At 54.8% G+C, this 16,078-nt stretch overlaps 1 protein-coding gene across 2 annotated transcripts in view; it reads right to left on the bottom strand.

Moving 5' to 3' along the window:
- Positions 1-16,078, bottom strand: part of NOC2L (NOC2 like nucleolar associated transcriptional repressor) — an 81,795-nt gene that overhangs the window by 26,060 nt on the left and 39,657 nt on the right. For both annotated transcript variants that reach the window (XM_026659995.1, XM_029913543.1), the window contains exons 15-16: positions 11,370-11,513; positions 1,321-1,434 (exon numbers count right to left, since the gene is read on the bottom strand). In XM_026659995.1, coding sequence (XP_026515780.1) covers positions 1,321-1,434; positions 11,370-11,513 — 258 coding nt within the window. The remainder of the gene's footprint in view (positions 1-1,320; positions 1,435-11,369; positions 11,514-16,078) is intronic.

Below are 16,078 nucleotides of genomic sequence, written 5' to 3'. Positions count from 1 at the left end.
TCCTATAACACTCCAAATCCCTGGCTCCTTAGCATACATTCCCTGTAAGCCCTGTACTAGACAAAAGTGTGCTCTGGTGGACAGGGCACTGGACTGGAAATCAGGAGACCTGGGTTCTATTCCCGGTTTGGCTGCTGGCTGACCTTGGACAAGCCAGGCCACTCCTCTGTGCCTCAGTTTCCCCATCTGTAGAAGGGAGATAAATGATGCTGGCCTCCTTTGCAAAGCACTTTGAGGTCTACTGATGAAAGGCGCCGGATGCTATGTTTAACTGACCCTGTGCATAAACAGCCCAAAGAGGAACCTCTCGCTCCGTAATGAAAGCGGGAATCTCCAAAATTCGCTACATGGCTGGGTCTCAAACCCTCAGCGTGCGGGGTGGCTGCCCGCAGTAGGCTGGGAATCTGGGATAGGCTTCCCAAGACTACGAGGATGCGTGCTGGGAGAGCCAGCTGCCTGACGTACCCTCCGTTCGAGTCCTTCTTCTCACTCGCAGAACCAAACCATCATCACCCACAGCACTTCCCACTGCGGCTCTTTCCAGCCACAGACTCCCAAGTGCTTTACAGGAAAGGACAAGTATTGCTAGCCATGTTTTACAGGCAGGGGAACAGACAGGTGAGATGACTTGCCCTCGGTGTCACAGTGAGTAGATAGCGAAGTTGGGGACAGAACCCAAGCGTCCTGACTCTCTGTCCGGGATCCTGCCCACTGCACTACATTAGGGAGGCGGCTGCATGCCCACTATGACTCTTTCGGCCCCACTATCCCCTTTGACAAATAATCAGTGCATAGAATAAAAGGCACTCGATCTGAGCAGCCTCCCAGCTTTATATTTAAAGGTGGGAGCCAAGAAAAGCCCCTGAGCCAAACACCGGGAGAAGTTTGGACCCAGGTCTGAACTCAATAACTCAGCTACTTCTCCGCTTATAACTGCCCTCAGCACAGCGGGACGTCAGCTGGCTACAGGAGCCTACCCAGGCACAATGCAGCCATCAGAGGAGGCTCATCCCTGCCCGGCGAACCTGGGGAAAGACACTTTAGCCAGGAAGTGGATCCAAAGACTTGCCACTGGGCTCGGGATCCTGGCAAAGGCAGGCATCAAGGCTGAACAGGGAGCTGAAGGCCGTTCAGTTTAACTGGCTGGGGCCGCCCAATCAAGCTCTCTGCCAGGCAGCACCCCAAATCACACCCCCTTCCAGGGCAAAGGTTTCTCAGCCATGCTGCGGAGGGGCCGGCTTTGCTCAGCAACCGTCACATGGGATATCTTTGGTTTCCCACTGCAGTTAACCAGGGAAGCCGGTGACTTGCAGCCCTTACCCTTTCCTTGCCGCTGATTTCCAGCTGGATCTCTTTCTCCCGCAGCTTCTTCCACTGAGCGTAATACTTGGTCAGAGGCGTCCCCTCTTCCTTGACCTGCTTCTCCCATTGTTCCTGTGGGGGGAGGGAGGAGACAGACGTTAGGCCAGGACCAGAGGCAGTCAAAGCAGGCGTTCAAAGCAGGCTTTATGTAACACAGCCACGGAGGGAGCGGGCCCTAGGCTGACAGAGACCGCAGTCCTAGGTCCTGTTCCAAGCAGACACGAGCCACCCGGGAACCTAGATTCTACATTGCAGAGCAAGGGCAGGGCGAAGTGTGAATTCAGAAGAGTCATTTAAGGTAACCACAGTATCACACATAGCATTATGGGGTACGTCACACAGCGTGGGGGAAAAAACAGACCACCCCGCATTAGCGCATCTCGGCACCTGGGTCGACAGATTCGGGCTCGCCCAGGCTCTAAAAGTAGCCACAGAGACGTTCCTGCTCGGGCTGGAGCTCGGGATATGAGACCCAGCGAGGCGATGGGTCTCAGAGCCTGAGCACGAACATCTACATGGCTGTTTTTAGTGCCAGAGTCCACACCTGAGTCTGTAGACCTGGGGTCAGAGACTCACTGCGGAGGGTTTGTTGGGGATTTTCCCCCCCGCGGTGTAGACGTACCCATTGACAAAGACAAGGGCCAAGATTTTCCCCAAGTGACTGCTAGTTTTGGGTGCTCAGCGGGAAACACCTGGAAGGGGCCCAATCCACAGGTGCTCAGCACGTTCCAAAATCCACCCCCCTCTGAGGTGCCAAGCTGGGCAGCCCAAAAATCACTGCTCACTTTGACTGTAAGGGCCAGAATTTCCAGAGTTCAAACGACTACCCTTCGTATCCACCGTGGAGATACAGCCCTGGAGACCAGCCCAGGGGGCTTGGCAAAGGAAGAGATCTGCAGGGGAAGGCTAGACACACCAGGGACTTTGGGGACTGTTCCACACAGAGCAGCACCCATACACGAGCACATGGGACAGTGGGGTTCAGGCATAACCTCAGGCCAGAGGACTCAAGCCTGGTGGCCTAAATGTTTTGTTCCTAAATCCATATTTCGGCACCTAACAGAAGCAGCCTGATCCTCAATGGTGCTGAGCACTTGCAGCACTCATTGGGCAGCTCTGAAAGTCGGCTCACTTCTATTTAGGGACCAACTGTTAAGCTCTTGGCCCCGGATCTAGGCCTCTCGTACTCCATGGGTCTGCGGGAGAAGAGACAGAGACAGACACAGTAGGCGGACTTCAGCGGGATTTCTGTTCCTTTCATTTCTGGGACCTGTTGGTGCAAATGTGGTCCCCTAAAACTGTTTTGTATGAAGCTTTTTAAACAAAAAACCCACCCGCATTTGCAAAGCATAAGTGTGACAGATGTTTGCCCGGTTTGTTTTTAATTCTATTGCTAAAGTATTTAGTTTTTAAACAAACAACCCGCAGCAGTGTCTGTCACCCAAACATCACAGCCCGGCGAGGGCAGAACGCGAGATTGACTAACTAACCTACGTTCACTGTCCAAGAAGGGAGAAACAGGAGAAGTCAGTCTCATAAATAGCAGAAAGGAAATTAGATGGTTAAAATCTGGCGTGTGATCGGTGAGAGGGCATGTGAAATTCAAATGCATTCTTTTTAACCTGGCCGCATCCCTTTACCATAGATCCCACCCACCCAGATCGGAACCTTGTCATCTGTATTACAGGAGTGCCCCGAGGTGCTGCACAAGCACATGGCGAGAGGCAGCCTAATGCGAGATGGGAGACCATCGGTGTGGGTAACAGTCAGAAGCAACAGGCGAAGGAGGACAAGGGAAAGAGCGACAGGAATGTGTGTTTACACACAGAGCCGTTCAGGATCCAGCAGGAAAGGAGGATTATCCAGACTCAAGTGTCACAAGCAAAACCGGCACACGCTGAGCAGCTGCATGGCACATTCTGTTTCCGCCTGTGGGAACGCACCGGCGGCGCCGCAGAGGAGCGGAGGTGGCAGTTCAAATAAGCTTCTCCAGTGGCATCGTTTTGAAAACACCAAGCTTCTGCTTGTAAGGAAGTCAGGTCGGCCTTTTGGGAGCAGCTCATCACAACTCAGACGCGACAGCACACTGGCTGCTGGTGTCAATCAGAGCCGAGTCCACCGGGGAAAAGTAGGTTTAAAGAGTATTGCATTGCGAAGACAGACAGATAAAGAGAGCAGAGAGACAGCAGCTCCTTAATTTGCAGCAGGCCAGATCCGCAGCTGGTGGAAGCCAGCATGTATCTATTGAAGACTTTAATGGGGCCACACTGATTTGCACCAGCTCAGGAACTGGCCGGTAGCAGGGAAGGGAAAAGGCGGCGCATCCATGGTCTCTGCACCATGAACAGCACTTTGGTAAATAAATGGCAACCGGCTTGTCACACCCACATTCTAATGTTCTGGAATCTATTTATTGGGGGGGGGAGGGGAAGGGTTCAGTCTCCATCCTCTGAAGCATCAGTGATGGCCCCGTCTGGAGATGGGACATGGGAGAGAGTGGGCCAGGGCTCTGAGGTGGCACCAAGCATTCGCCGTCACAGGTGCTTGGGTGGCTGGTTCTTGCTCACATGCTCAGGGAATAACTGATCGCCATATGTAGGGTCAGGAAGCAATTTCCCCCCAGGTAAGATTGACCTTGACCTTGGCCGGGGGGGGGGGGTCACCTTCCTCTGTAGCATGGGGCGCAGGTCATTTGTTGGGATTATCTGGGTATCTCTCAGATAATTCAGGTATTGGGGCACCTCGGTCCCTCCTATTCTCAGCCTGTGGCACATCCTGGTTTAGTCTCCTGGGGGCTGTAATACTCTGGTCCAATTCTGGTTGTTGGGTTTAGTTTGCGGGTGCTGAGTAGTGTTGGTGGCCTGTGATACACAGGAGGTCAGACCAGATGATCTGGTGGTCCCTTCTGGCCTTAAACGCTGTGATTATACACCCAAGAATAGGGACGACAGCATCAAACCAAACACTCCCTTTCCCGTAATGATGGGCCCCAAGTTTATACCACATTTTTGGAGCATTGGAAACACACGGCTCTGGACTGCGTGGCTTGAGACCAGGCCTGCTTGCCAGTTATCTACTCTGCTCTTCAACACGCTGACAGACACGCTGTGGTCTCTGGTGACGCAGGCCAGCAGACAGGCCTGTTGTCAGACAGCTCCACTCTGCTTTCAGTCCTGCTCGTCACAACAGCAAAAGTGGCAGAGTCGTCGTCTTTATACACAGATCAGGGCTGCTCCTGGCTTCCAGCCAGAACTGACCATTTCAGCGAAGACTCTGAACATTCACGGGGCGGGGGGAACTCTTCTCATGGAGGGAGGCTCTTTGTTCTGTCCAGTGTGCAGAGACATCTATTGTTTTCCATTGGTGATGGACCAGGAAGACACAAAAATAATGAAAATATTCCCCTTGACTTTTCATTCTGAACCTCAATGGAAAAAGTTGAGAGGGTCAGACACCGAGTCCATCCCAGCTGCTTGCAATTCTCTTTCCCTCCAGCACTATTAATTATTTGGGACAAGCGGTGCTGAGCATGGATCGGGGCTCATCATGCTAACCCCCTGTACAAAACACAAAGATGGTCCCTGCCCCAGAGAGCTTCCAACCTAAGTAGGAGGCAACAGGCAACCAGTGAATGCAAGACATGGGGAGCCCAAGGAAACAAAAAGATACACAAGTCAGTCATTCTTCATTAACTGGGACAGGCTGTTAGATGGAAAAGCCCAAAGCGGTTGTTGCCATCCTCCTTTAGCAGGGCGCTTCCAAGGCAGCGTCAAGCTCTCAGGGCTCTTAACATCTTGCTTCTGAGCCGTGAACTCAATCCCATGAGGTGTCAGCAGCACGGTGATGACCAAGGTCTTAGAATCATAGAATATCAGGGCTGGAAGGGACCTCAGGAGGCCATCTAGTCCAACCCCCTGCTCAAAGCAGGACCAATCCCCAGATAGATTTTTACCCCAGTTCCCTAAATGGCCCCCTCAAGGATTGAACTCACAACCCCGGGTTTAGCAGGCCAATGCTCAAACCACTGAGCTATCCCTCCCCCCTTGTTTATTCGTGATGTCAGCACAGCTCTAAGGACAGCATCGCTCCTACAGAAAGTCACCGATTGGTCCAGGACGCCTCCTGGGTCACAGGGACCTCCGTGCGTGGGCTTTAATAAAACCTGGAGCACGCTCCGATACCACGGCAAGGAGTATGGTGCAAGAACCTGGACAGGCGAGACAGCCCGTCCCCCCGCGTGGGGACAAGAGCGATTACACAGGCCCTAACCCTGCCATCCCATTGGAGGTCTAGTCTCAGACCTCCTGTCCTGTGACGGCAGCTGGTTCCAGGGCCACAGATGTTCTTCGTGTCAAAGTTCCCTACATTTTACCTGCTGAAAGTGAAGGCCATGACCTCAGACTGAAGGTAACAGCTGATCCTGCCTCTCCAGGGTGCCTTTAGGGTGGGAGGGGCAGGAGGGATGCATTTGCTCTCCCCTCTCTCTTTTCTCTATGCTGAACCTCTCCTAGGTCTCCTAACCTTTGCTCCCCAAGCCCCTCCCACCGGTTTTGCAGCTCTCCTCTGAAGTCTCCCTGCCCTTTTCCACCTTTTCCCCAGGAATCAGGAGACTCGCGATAAACCAGAGGCCGAGTACAATGGATGAGAGAGCCAGGGCCATGGCAGATGCTGGCTGTGCTGGGAAAGGTCTCAGGAGCAGCTCATTTTCACCACAGTTGTTCAATGGAGTCCCCAGGCGAAAGGGAGAAGGGAACAGCTGCCGGCGCCGAGCACAGCTCGCTGCGCAAGAGATGGAGCTTTCTCGGGGCCAGTCGGACAGCGTGGAGCAAACTCTCACAAGGACCATCACAAACCTCACCACCGTCCCATCCGAGGGCCAGACGCTCTCCTCCGACCTGCCTTCTCTAATACAAACACAGCAGAGTGGACATTCAAAACCCAAAAGAAAACCCACCACGCTCCCCGAGTGGAAGAATGATCCGTGCAGTCAAGGTGAGACAGAACGAACCAGAGGTGCGGAGGTTAGTCCCGTCGCTTATTGACCTACTGGAAGGTGCTCATATAGCCGGCTGAGGGCGGCGGGGTCAGAACCTCTACAGAACAGAGTACGTTTATCTTGGTTTCAGACAGGCTGGCTATCTCTGCAGAGACATAGCTGCATGCCCCGGTGCGCTAATTCCACTGCCTGCATTTCATGTCACTGCACCAGAGACCCGTACCGGTGCCAAGGAGTCTACGGCCAGGGTTGGATGCTGCGCTCCAGGGTTAAGAGTTAGCGGCAGGCTCCGTTCTCTGCCTGGCTCCCCCCAGTCAAATATTCATTAATGCATTAATCCTATTAGCATCGGAGTCGGCTTCTCAAAGCAGCCCGGGCTCTGGAATATTGCACTTAAAAAAAGATATAACGTGAGTCATCACCCATGATTCAGAGTTGGATGGGGGCAGGCGGGCAGACATCCAGCATGGCTGCTCCCCCACGGCAAGCAGCTCACGAAGATGGAAAGGGTAGTTGAGCAATCGAAGCATCAGGTTTGATACCTCTAGTCTCCCTTCGGCCACAGGTTCAAATCCTGGCCGGACCCCCTTTGTCCTTTAGAAGAAGATAATCTAGGCCCATGCAGTATAGCAGAGATGGGTGAAGCTCAAAGTTTTCCCAGATACTACTCCCGGGGACTGCAGAAACGTCTTCATGAAACAAGTCACATTCATGAACCTTATTCCTGTAGAGCCGTTCCCCACAAATCCACATCTCTTAAAAAATAATTTTTCTCTGCTAAAGAGCTGCCTATGAATTGAACCAAAAGCCAAGCTGGGAAAAGTGCAGGCCCTAGAGATACAGTTTAGTTCTAAGCGGAATTTTTCTCTGCCCCTTTTTCCATCTCTCTCGGAGTTTGTTTTCACTCCGCCCCTTCTATTCTCCATTTTTTCCTGATCCTTCTCCCCCCCACCCTCCAACCCGCATTGGATTGCTTTTCTCTGCTCCCTTCTCATCCTCTCCTTTAAGCAGGATGCAAAGCTAAGAATAGTCCAAGATGAACTTTGAGACGAGTTTGCCTGTTCTCTGAGCGGGGCCTTCTGTGACAGGACTTAGAGCTGGGGTCTTGTCTGATCTGTGTGGTCACTGCTGTTAAGTTACAGTAGCGTCTAGAGCCCCAACTAAGATCGGGACCCCACTGTGGTGGGTGCACGACACACACACACACACACACACACACACACACTCCCCCAAGGTCATACGCAAAGCCAGGGAGAGAACCAGTCTCGTGGCTTCCAGTCCAGCGTTCCCCCACTCGAACACGCTGCCTCTGTTAAACAGGCACTTCCCAGGACAGCAGGAGTTACTCCATGTCCAGGGGCAGGATTCCCCTGGCTCTGCAACGAGCTGGTTAGCAGCTGCCTCGGCAGGGTGGCTGTGTTTCCCTGCTGTGGCATGAAGAGTACGGGCAGTGGGTGGTCAGACGGGCCTGGGGTGCAGGTACCAGGGCTCTGCTTGCCGCTGCGCAGTGTGCGACTCAGGGGCCCCCCCCCGGCACATGTGCATGGACGGGAATTCCAGGGAGCATTTGCTTTCAATTGCTCCTGCTGGCAAGGGAGACAAGCAGATGTTTGGCCTCCCTTCCTCCACCCTCTCTGGCGGCGATTTGCTGCCACATACATTGTGAGGCTGGAGGCAGGCGGGTGAACTCAACCCACACGCAGAGGGGCACTGCAAGCCTTGCTGGGAAGCCAGGCCTCTGCGCTAGCTCAGGTTCTTGCCCCTTCTCGGAAATCGACGCCATCGCTTGGCAAGGCGGTGCGGGGCAGAGCAGGGCTACTGTCCACAGGGGACTCCGACCTGCTCTGCAGGCGCATGAGATGGGCCATGATCCCCTCCCTCCCCCAGGAGCGCAGTGTGCACCCGCCGCTCCCCCCATTCCCAGAGGCCAATGCTGTTCCACTACCGACTGCTAACGTGCATGAGGCACAAGCTACGCCCCTCCCTCCCCGTTCCTCCTCAGGTAATGGCTCCCGCCTCTCCACAGTGCAGAGAGCAGCAATCACACGTTCTGCTGGGAACACGAGCATCCCTGCACAGCAGAGCCATAAGCTGCTGCGATACCCCTTTAACTCACAAAACAAGAACCCCCCGAAGCTTGCATGGCAATCCAGCGCTCCCCCACCCTTCCCAGTGCAGCCGCACTTCGGGGGTCAGCCCAGACGGACTCTTGTCCCTTTCAGCAGCCAGCCGCTGCAGGTGCGATATATAAACCAGGAGCTGTGCAGGCAACTAAGTGTTAAAATTAATTATCTTGTTCTGATAAACGGGGCTGCAGCCTGAGCTGCTGGGAGCGAGCAGATAATTGCATAGTTGCTGGAAACCCTTTTTATTTCGCGAATGATCTTACCCGGCCCCGCACCTCGCTGAGAGCCCCAGAGGCTGAAATCTCCGCCTCTGCAGAGCGGGTGGGTGGTCACGGCATCGACAGGGGGAAAAAATAAAATGAAAAAAGCCTTGCTCCAGATGGGAAACCTAATCCCTTTGGCAAGACAGTCCGATCCAGAACGGCATTTATAGAACCAAAGAATACTTAAGTCACTTCAAAACCAGTTCCATCAGCCCCTTAATCCCAGAACAACGCTGCTGCGGCCTGGCGCTGATACACCAGGATTTGAAAGGATAATTTCCCTGCAGTCCACGCAGCTGAGCATCTGAAGATAAATTTGTCTGCAGTGGAACTCCTGCTCCATGCCCGGCGCTAACAGGTGGAGCCTTTCCCAACGCAGAGCTTCAGCCAATTCCCATGGGCGCAGAGTGGCAAAAGCCAGCTCACTCCGACCCCATGGGCTCTTCTGGGGGACAAAATATTTTCACCTCTCCTTCCCTGCCTGGAAGGGAAAGATCCCACCCCAGACGCCCAACGCAACAGCACACAAAAATCTGTTAATGGGACAGCAACTGAGAGTCTGGATTCGGAGCTGGGTTTCAAATGCTCCAGGACTCAGCAGTGAATGGGTCCCAGGAGAGGGTCTGGCCCAAGCAAGAGAGAAATAAAAATTAATGGCTTCAGCATGAGGGCAGCAGCGTTGAGCTGAATTCCCTGGCCATGCTCTCTCCCCTTTCCCCTCTCTCCGGGGGCCTAGCTTGGAGCAGACAGGCTTCCCAGCATCTCCAACACCACACAGCCAAGAACCATTCTAAGAAGAGGTCAGCGTAGGGAAGCCAGAGAATTCGAGGGCAAGATGACGATGGAATAGAATTTCCACCTCCCCATCCTCTTCCACAATCATGCAAAGCAAGTGTCAGTCTTGGTCAAGCCAAAATAGGAGGGAATTTCACCCCACAGCCCAGAAAGAGACCATCCAAAGCTGCTCTCTCTTTCTCACAGCCCCGCTCCTGGCCTCATAGACTCTAAGGGAGAAGGGACCGTGGTGATCATCTAATCTGACCTCCAGCACATCGCAGGCCACAGAACCTCACCCACCCACTCCTGTAATAGACCCCTAACCTCTGGCTGAGTTACTGACGTCCTCAACACATGATTTAAAGACTTCACGTTCCAGAGAATCCACCAGAAGAGACTCACAGAACTGCTGTACGGGCTGCTCTTCTAAGACAGGCCCATAGGAAAAGGCATGAGAAAGCAAGATTGGGTGGGAAATGAGCCAGGGAGCTTCTGATCACTAGCCGATGGTTCAAATCCAGCCCAGCAGCCGCGGGAAGCTGCCACCACCCAATGGCTGCCCGGTGGCCTGTAAGAAATGAGCCAGGTGGGTCTCAGTCCAGTTCCCAACGGACAAGTGCCCACTTAGAAGAAAACTGACCATCACCACCACCGGTTCTAGCCACTCCCTTGTTGGACGTCCCAGCAGGGAGGACGGAGCTAGAACAGTCCCAGGAAACTGGAACACCCTTCTCGTGCCTGGAAGGGAAGCTCATCTGTGCCGGGCCCGCTCTGTGCAGAGGCAGGCGACGCCTGACCCACTGAAGCTAATGGTAAAAATCCCAGCTCCTCCTGTGGGAGCAAAGTGAGGCCTCTCAAAGCCCCTTCGGAACCATCAGCCCCGCCCCCTTCCTGGGCCTTATCGTCCCCACTATCAGTCTTTTATTGGTAAAGAAAACCCCTCAGTGCAGCCACAGCCCAGAGGCCAAAGCCCCCCGCGCATTCCCTCGGCAGCTACTGCCTGCACCGGGATCGATTCCCCACAACGCGCGGGGAGGGCCTCTGACATCTCAGGCACCGGCTCCCCTTCCTCCCCGCCCCCAAGGTTTAAAGCAGAACGATCCAGTGCACACTGGCTCCTCCAGGCCTTGGCGGCTTTCCTCGGCATCAAACGTGTAGAGATGTCGACGCGCAACGGCTCGGGCTGCAGGGAGGGGAAACGTCCCAGAGCCCATCGGCCAGCAGCCGCGGAGGCACAACGCCCAGAAGTCCTGCTCTCAGCCTGAAGCTTATTGCTTGGCACTGAGCTTAGAGTCCCGTCTCCAGGCGAACAAGGAAAATCTAACCAGGGTGCTCGTTTTACAAAGACAAAGTGCTGCAAATCAGCTGAGCGACAAAAGTATTATCCCCCTCCCTCCCCCACCCCGGCTGGAGGCAGGCAGCCAGGGATCATGAGCCAGCAAAGCTCCTAGATAGGAGGTGAGGTCCCTCCTCCAGTTGTCACTCATCTGGTGGCCTCCACAGTTCTGAAGTGGGACAGGCGAGCTGCAAGAGACTTCTACAGGAGAAGGCCCAGACGGCTACCACTGAAAAGGAGCGTTCCTAATAGGAGCACACATCCTTCTGGTGATCCAGAACAACGGGTGTAATTTAGGGACTATGTTTTCCATGATGCTGTCGGCCGGGGAATTTCGCCAGCTACAGCTCAAGAGCCCAACTCAGCCGACGCTGTTTTGCAAACGTCCAACCCACCCCGGGCATGCCCAATTCCATGACCTCGCCCCTCCTCCCGCTGCCACAGTCTCAACCCCCACCGCAGAGTCAGACTGTCTTTCCAGGAAACCGAAATCCAAGTCGCCGACTCACCACAGCCTCCCTGCTGGCCACGCCAAAGGTGGCTTTCTGACGCCTACTGGCGACGTAGGCAGAATTTTCCTGCAACTTCTCCAGGAGCTGCCGGATCGCTTTGCAGTAGTTGGCGATCTTGCATTCCTTCAGGAAAGATTTGAGCTGGAGCGAGAAGAAAGGAAGGGGAGAAAGGCAGAAAATGAACGACGTGTAATAGTTTCCATTAACTGATCCCACAAACAAAGCCGTCTCCCCCGGAGAAAGGCAGCAAAGGGCTCCTCGTTCCCTCTGTTCACAGCCACGGCCCAGCTATTACCCATCTCCGCTGCCATGGTGCTTCACCCTCATCATGCCAGGCTAGCAGGAGCTTAACAGATGGACCAATGCACCGGATGTCAGCACCGAGGTCAACTTAAACCTCCTTGCTCAGAGATCGCTCCTGGCATCCCTTATCACAGCTCCTATCTGGACAGGGCATCTAACCATCAGGCTGGAAACACCTCCGCGGCCTGAAACCAGAGCTTCCAGCTGCCCTATAATCACAACACTGCTGGTCCCTGCTCAGGCAAGAGGCAGGAGTGGAATACCGGGGGGGCGGGGCAGATAGAGGGGCACTAGCGGAGCTGGGGAGCCCAGAACTGGACTACCAAGGAGGAGGGGCAGATAGAGGGGCATTGGCAGAGCTGGGGGAGGGGCAGAACTGGAATTCCAAGGGGGGTGTGGGTCAGGATTGAGCTGCATCCGGAAGAGTCATCTGCACAGGACCCGACTGCTCCGCCCCCGATTCCAGCCAATGCCTCTCACTTTTCCCGAGTGCAAACCCCACACGCCCTCCCCACAACATCTGCAAAATGAACCTCTCTGTGGGCTGCCGGGAGGCCTCCAACCAGCCGATTATTTCCTCTTGGACCTGATGCCTTATGTGGAACCCTTGGGCTCCCAGCCAGCACAGCTCAGAAACCACAGACGCTGCCGCCGGCCTGCGCAGAGACCCTCCCAGTCACCGAGGAGCTGCCCTGGCCTCCCTTTGGCCAGGAAACAAACTTCGGTTTCGCTAGACAATAAGGGTATTTTATTCCAACCAGATCGAAATGTGTTTTTCGCCTGCAGCCTCGTCCTTAAACACCCCTCCATCCCTGCTCCCAATCCCAACCAGCCCCCCCATGGCTCTGCACCCATTCTTTTACGGCTCAACTCTGCCCTCCCCGCCCCCACGAGAAAAGCTGAGGCAGCGTTGGGTGTCCCTGCTGGCAAAGGGCTGCAGAAGCAGGGTGGACGGACTGACAAGTAGATTTCCTCCCAGGTACATTACATTGCTTGCCAAATGCTCCCGCCCTCGGCAGAGAGCAGCTCTCCAAGGCAGGCTCCCGGCCAGAGCCACATGCAAAGAGAAACCCCGCCAGGGCAGACAAATGGCTAACTGTCAGGGAATCCAAAGCAGAGGGTGAAAGGCCAGCGGGTTGCTTCCCCCTGCAGTGCATATGCCTCGCTAACCTGAGCCCTCTGAGCCTCGGCATGGGCTAGCAGTGAGAGCAAGGAAAGGGCAGTCAAGAGACCGGAGTTCTAGCTCCAGTTCTGCCACTGACTCTCTATGGGGCCGCGGGAAAGTCACACAACTTCCCTGCCTCCGTTTCCCCATCCGTAAAATGAGGCTCATTCTGTACCTGCCTAACGCAACGGGGGGTGTTGGGAGGGTTAGATCAGTTAATGTTCAGAGAGAGCTTGGAACTGGTAAAGCAGCGTGAAGGGACAACGTACTCCAGTGCCCCGCTAACAGCTCTGAAACACACACACAGAGGCTTGTTTTACTTTGACTTCACACACTCATTATTCAGAGTGGGGCAGTGCCCCAAAGGCAGGACTGCAACAGCCACTCCCACCTCACCCTGATCCACTAGGTAGTTGGGGAACTGCTAGAACTGAGGAGGAGGACGGGCTGAGAGGAGAGAGAGGCTTGAGGTTCAGGCACTGGACTCGAGATCTGGGTTCAGTTGTTGGTTTCGCTATAGATTGTGTGCGTGACCTTGGGCAAGTCACTTAGTCACTCTGTGCCTCAGTCTCCCCTCTGACCCTTTGTCTTGGCTATCTTTGGAGAGGGGATATTCTCTCTCTCTCTCTCTCTCTCTATGTACGTACAGTGCCACATGCAATGGCACCCTGATCTCGGCTGGGGGCTGCAGATGTTACCGGAACAGATCATAAGTCTCCGATTGACGAACTCGACTCGGTGTTTAGAAGTCCTGCGTGAGGACAAGAAAAACGGGGAGGGAGGTGTCCCTGTCAGTCCCACAAACTGGATCACTCGGGAGGCAGGTACCCCTGTGACCGAGAGGCGACACACCTGCTCTGTGCTGATGTCCCCCACCGCTGGCAGCTCACACAGCACTGCAGGAAGAGCCAGTCATTGGCTCAAGTTTGCAACTCACATGGTGAATCCTCCCCCATCACCCCAGAGCAGGTCCCTCCACTGCACACCTGCGCTCTACCCCGCATCCTAGGTTCTCCTTCAACCGCCGAAACCACAGGGTTAATATACATTGCCTGCCCTCTCCCTACAGAGGTGTTTAAAAACCGGTCAGTAAAACTGTTTTTCTGCTGCTCAAATCCCCCCCCAACTTCTCCTAAAATATGTATCTTTATAGGTGCTGCATATTTATCTTCACCCAGGGATGCATTTGTCATTTTATTTATCTCGCTGGATCCCCGCAGCTGCAGCTCAAGATCCATTTCATCCGTTGCGATGTACATTATCATTTTTCTTTCGCTGCGGAAGTGTCGCCAGAAATCCTGCCAAATCTCAAGCCCTATCTGTGCAGTTCAGCGCGGCTTGTTCGCTCCCTTCCCCGCCATCCCACCCTCTCCCTGTTCCCCTGCTATCTGCCTCGGATATTAACGAGAGGTAATGAGATCTCACTCCAGCTCTGGCTCCTGCGTTAAAAGACGGAGACAACCCAGAAGGCTGGAGCAGACAGCGAGAAGGGAGAGAGTGGGTGAATGTGTGTGTGCGCGCCTCCCCTTTGCCAAATCACACAATTGTATCTTCCCAGAATATGGGAAGCCAGGGGGTGCGTGTGAGAGCGAGAGACAAGCGACATCTCGCACTAGCTCCCAGCTAAGCAGCCCTGTGATTAGCAGGATTGATTCTGTCAGCCTGCCACGCCAATGGTTTACACCAGCGGAGACCACAGCAAAAAAAAAAAAAAAAAAAAAACCCCCCCCCCCTACTGGAAACGATGCAGGGAGCTATAAATGATCTGAAGCAGCTGGGCTTGTGTGTTCCAGGCAAACCAACCCAACCCCAGCCTGCCACCCCAAAAACAAAGGAGCGAGAGCACGCGAGCCAGAGCAGAAAGGAAGGCAGCTGGAGCGGCACATGGCAAGGACCATCCACAGTTCCTGCCCTTCTGCCTAGCCACAGATGATGCCCTCCCCTGCCTGTCCCCCGCCCCTCATTCTGGTGGCTGTCCCCTTTTCCCGTGCCCACGCTGTCTGGTGCTTTCCCTCTGGCAGAGGGCTAGCGAGGGGACACACAGCCTCCTCTAAAGTCAGTTCTGATTCTAGTCTGAGAACCAGACAGCAGGGCGTGCGCAGAGGCAGCCAGACCGGCACCTCCTCAGAAGGGCGCTTAACCCTCACCGCCAACCAGCAGCCTCCCCCGGTCACTCCCGAGGCGCTGGGCAGAAGAGAAGCCTTTCAACCCCCTCCATCCTGCTGGCTCCACTTCCCTTTGATCTGCCCTCGCGCTTCCTGCTTTCCGGGCTGTCAAGTTCCGTTTGGAGTCGGTTCAGCCGAGCTTCTCCCAAAGCCACTGACCGGCAGCTGCGGAACCCGCCCTCTGCCAGCAGGAATCCGGCCCCAGCGCCAAGGCATTAGGAGGAGGTGAGCTCCAAGCGTCAGGACGGAGGGATTTTTAATCACCGAGTGGAGGTGTCCCAGGGACACGGCCTGCCTCCTGGGACCTCAGCTTTTGGGAATGCAAACCCAACGCCTGGGCCCAGCAGACACCCCAAGGCCGTGGTCAGCGGTGGCCATGCAGGAAATCAACAGGCTGTTCTATCCGGGAGCTTGTCGCACCACACTGCACACACAGCACTAATTATCTGCAGAAAGGCAGGCTAGGATGTGGGGTGTCTGGAAGCTACAGGGCGCTCGGTGCCAGGGGGCTGCGGGACACGCTCCATTCCCGCCACAACACCGGCTCCTGATGGCTTTGATGCCCTCAGCAGCTGCTGGAAATGACGCAGGGAGCAAAAGCTTTCATGCGTCTCTTGTTGATCAGTAAACGAACACATTGGAGCGAGCACAGGAGCTGCGCTCCTAGCACAGAAGAGCCCATCACCTCGCGTCCGCCAGGGGCGGCTAGGCAAGGGCCAGGCCAGACTGCAGGCACCCAGCCCACGACCGTGTGCCATGGTCAGCAACACTGCAGCAAGGAGCAGATACGCCTCCCAAACAGCCAACGGTTCCCACGCTGAGAAGTCACTGCCAGATCAGCCAGAGGTGTCATAGCAACCAGGTGCATGGTCACCCACTAGTCAATGGCGTCTAAGCGGAGCAAAGATACTAACAGTACTGAGCAATGTGAGGGCAGCAAACCTAAGCCAGTTCCCATACGCCACCCATCAACAGGGAGTTAAAAAAGGGAGCCCGGGGGGAATGGAGAGAGAGCAACACGTTCACTGAGCTAGGAGCTAAATTTAACTGTTGAGAACCAGTGACCCACTGCT

This window comes from Terrapene carolina, unplaced genomic scaffold (assembly GCF_002925995.2).
Source record: "Terrapene carolina triunguis isolate 2854851 unplaced genomic scaffold, T_m_triunguis-2.0 Scaffold714, whole genome shotgun sequence".
Taxonomy (NCBI): domain Eukaryota; kingdom Metazoa; phylum Chordata; order Testudines; family Emydidae; genus Terrapene; species Terrapene triunguis.
This window is presented reverse-complemented; position numbering and strand designations above follow the sequence as displayed.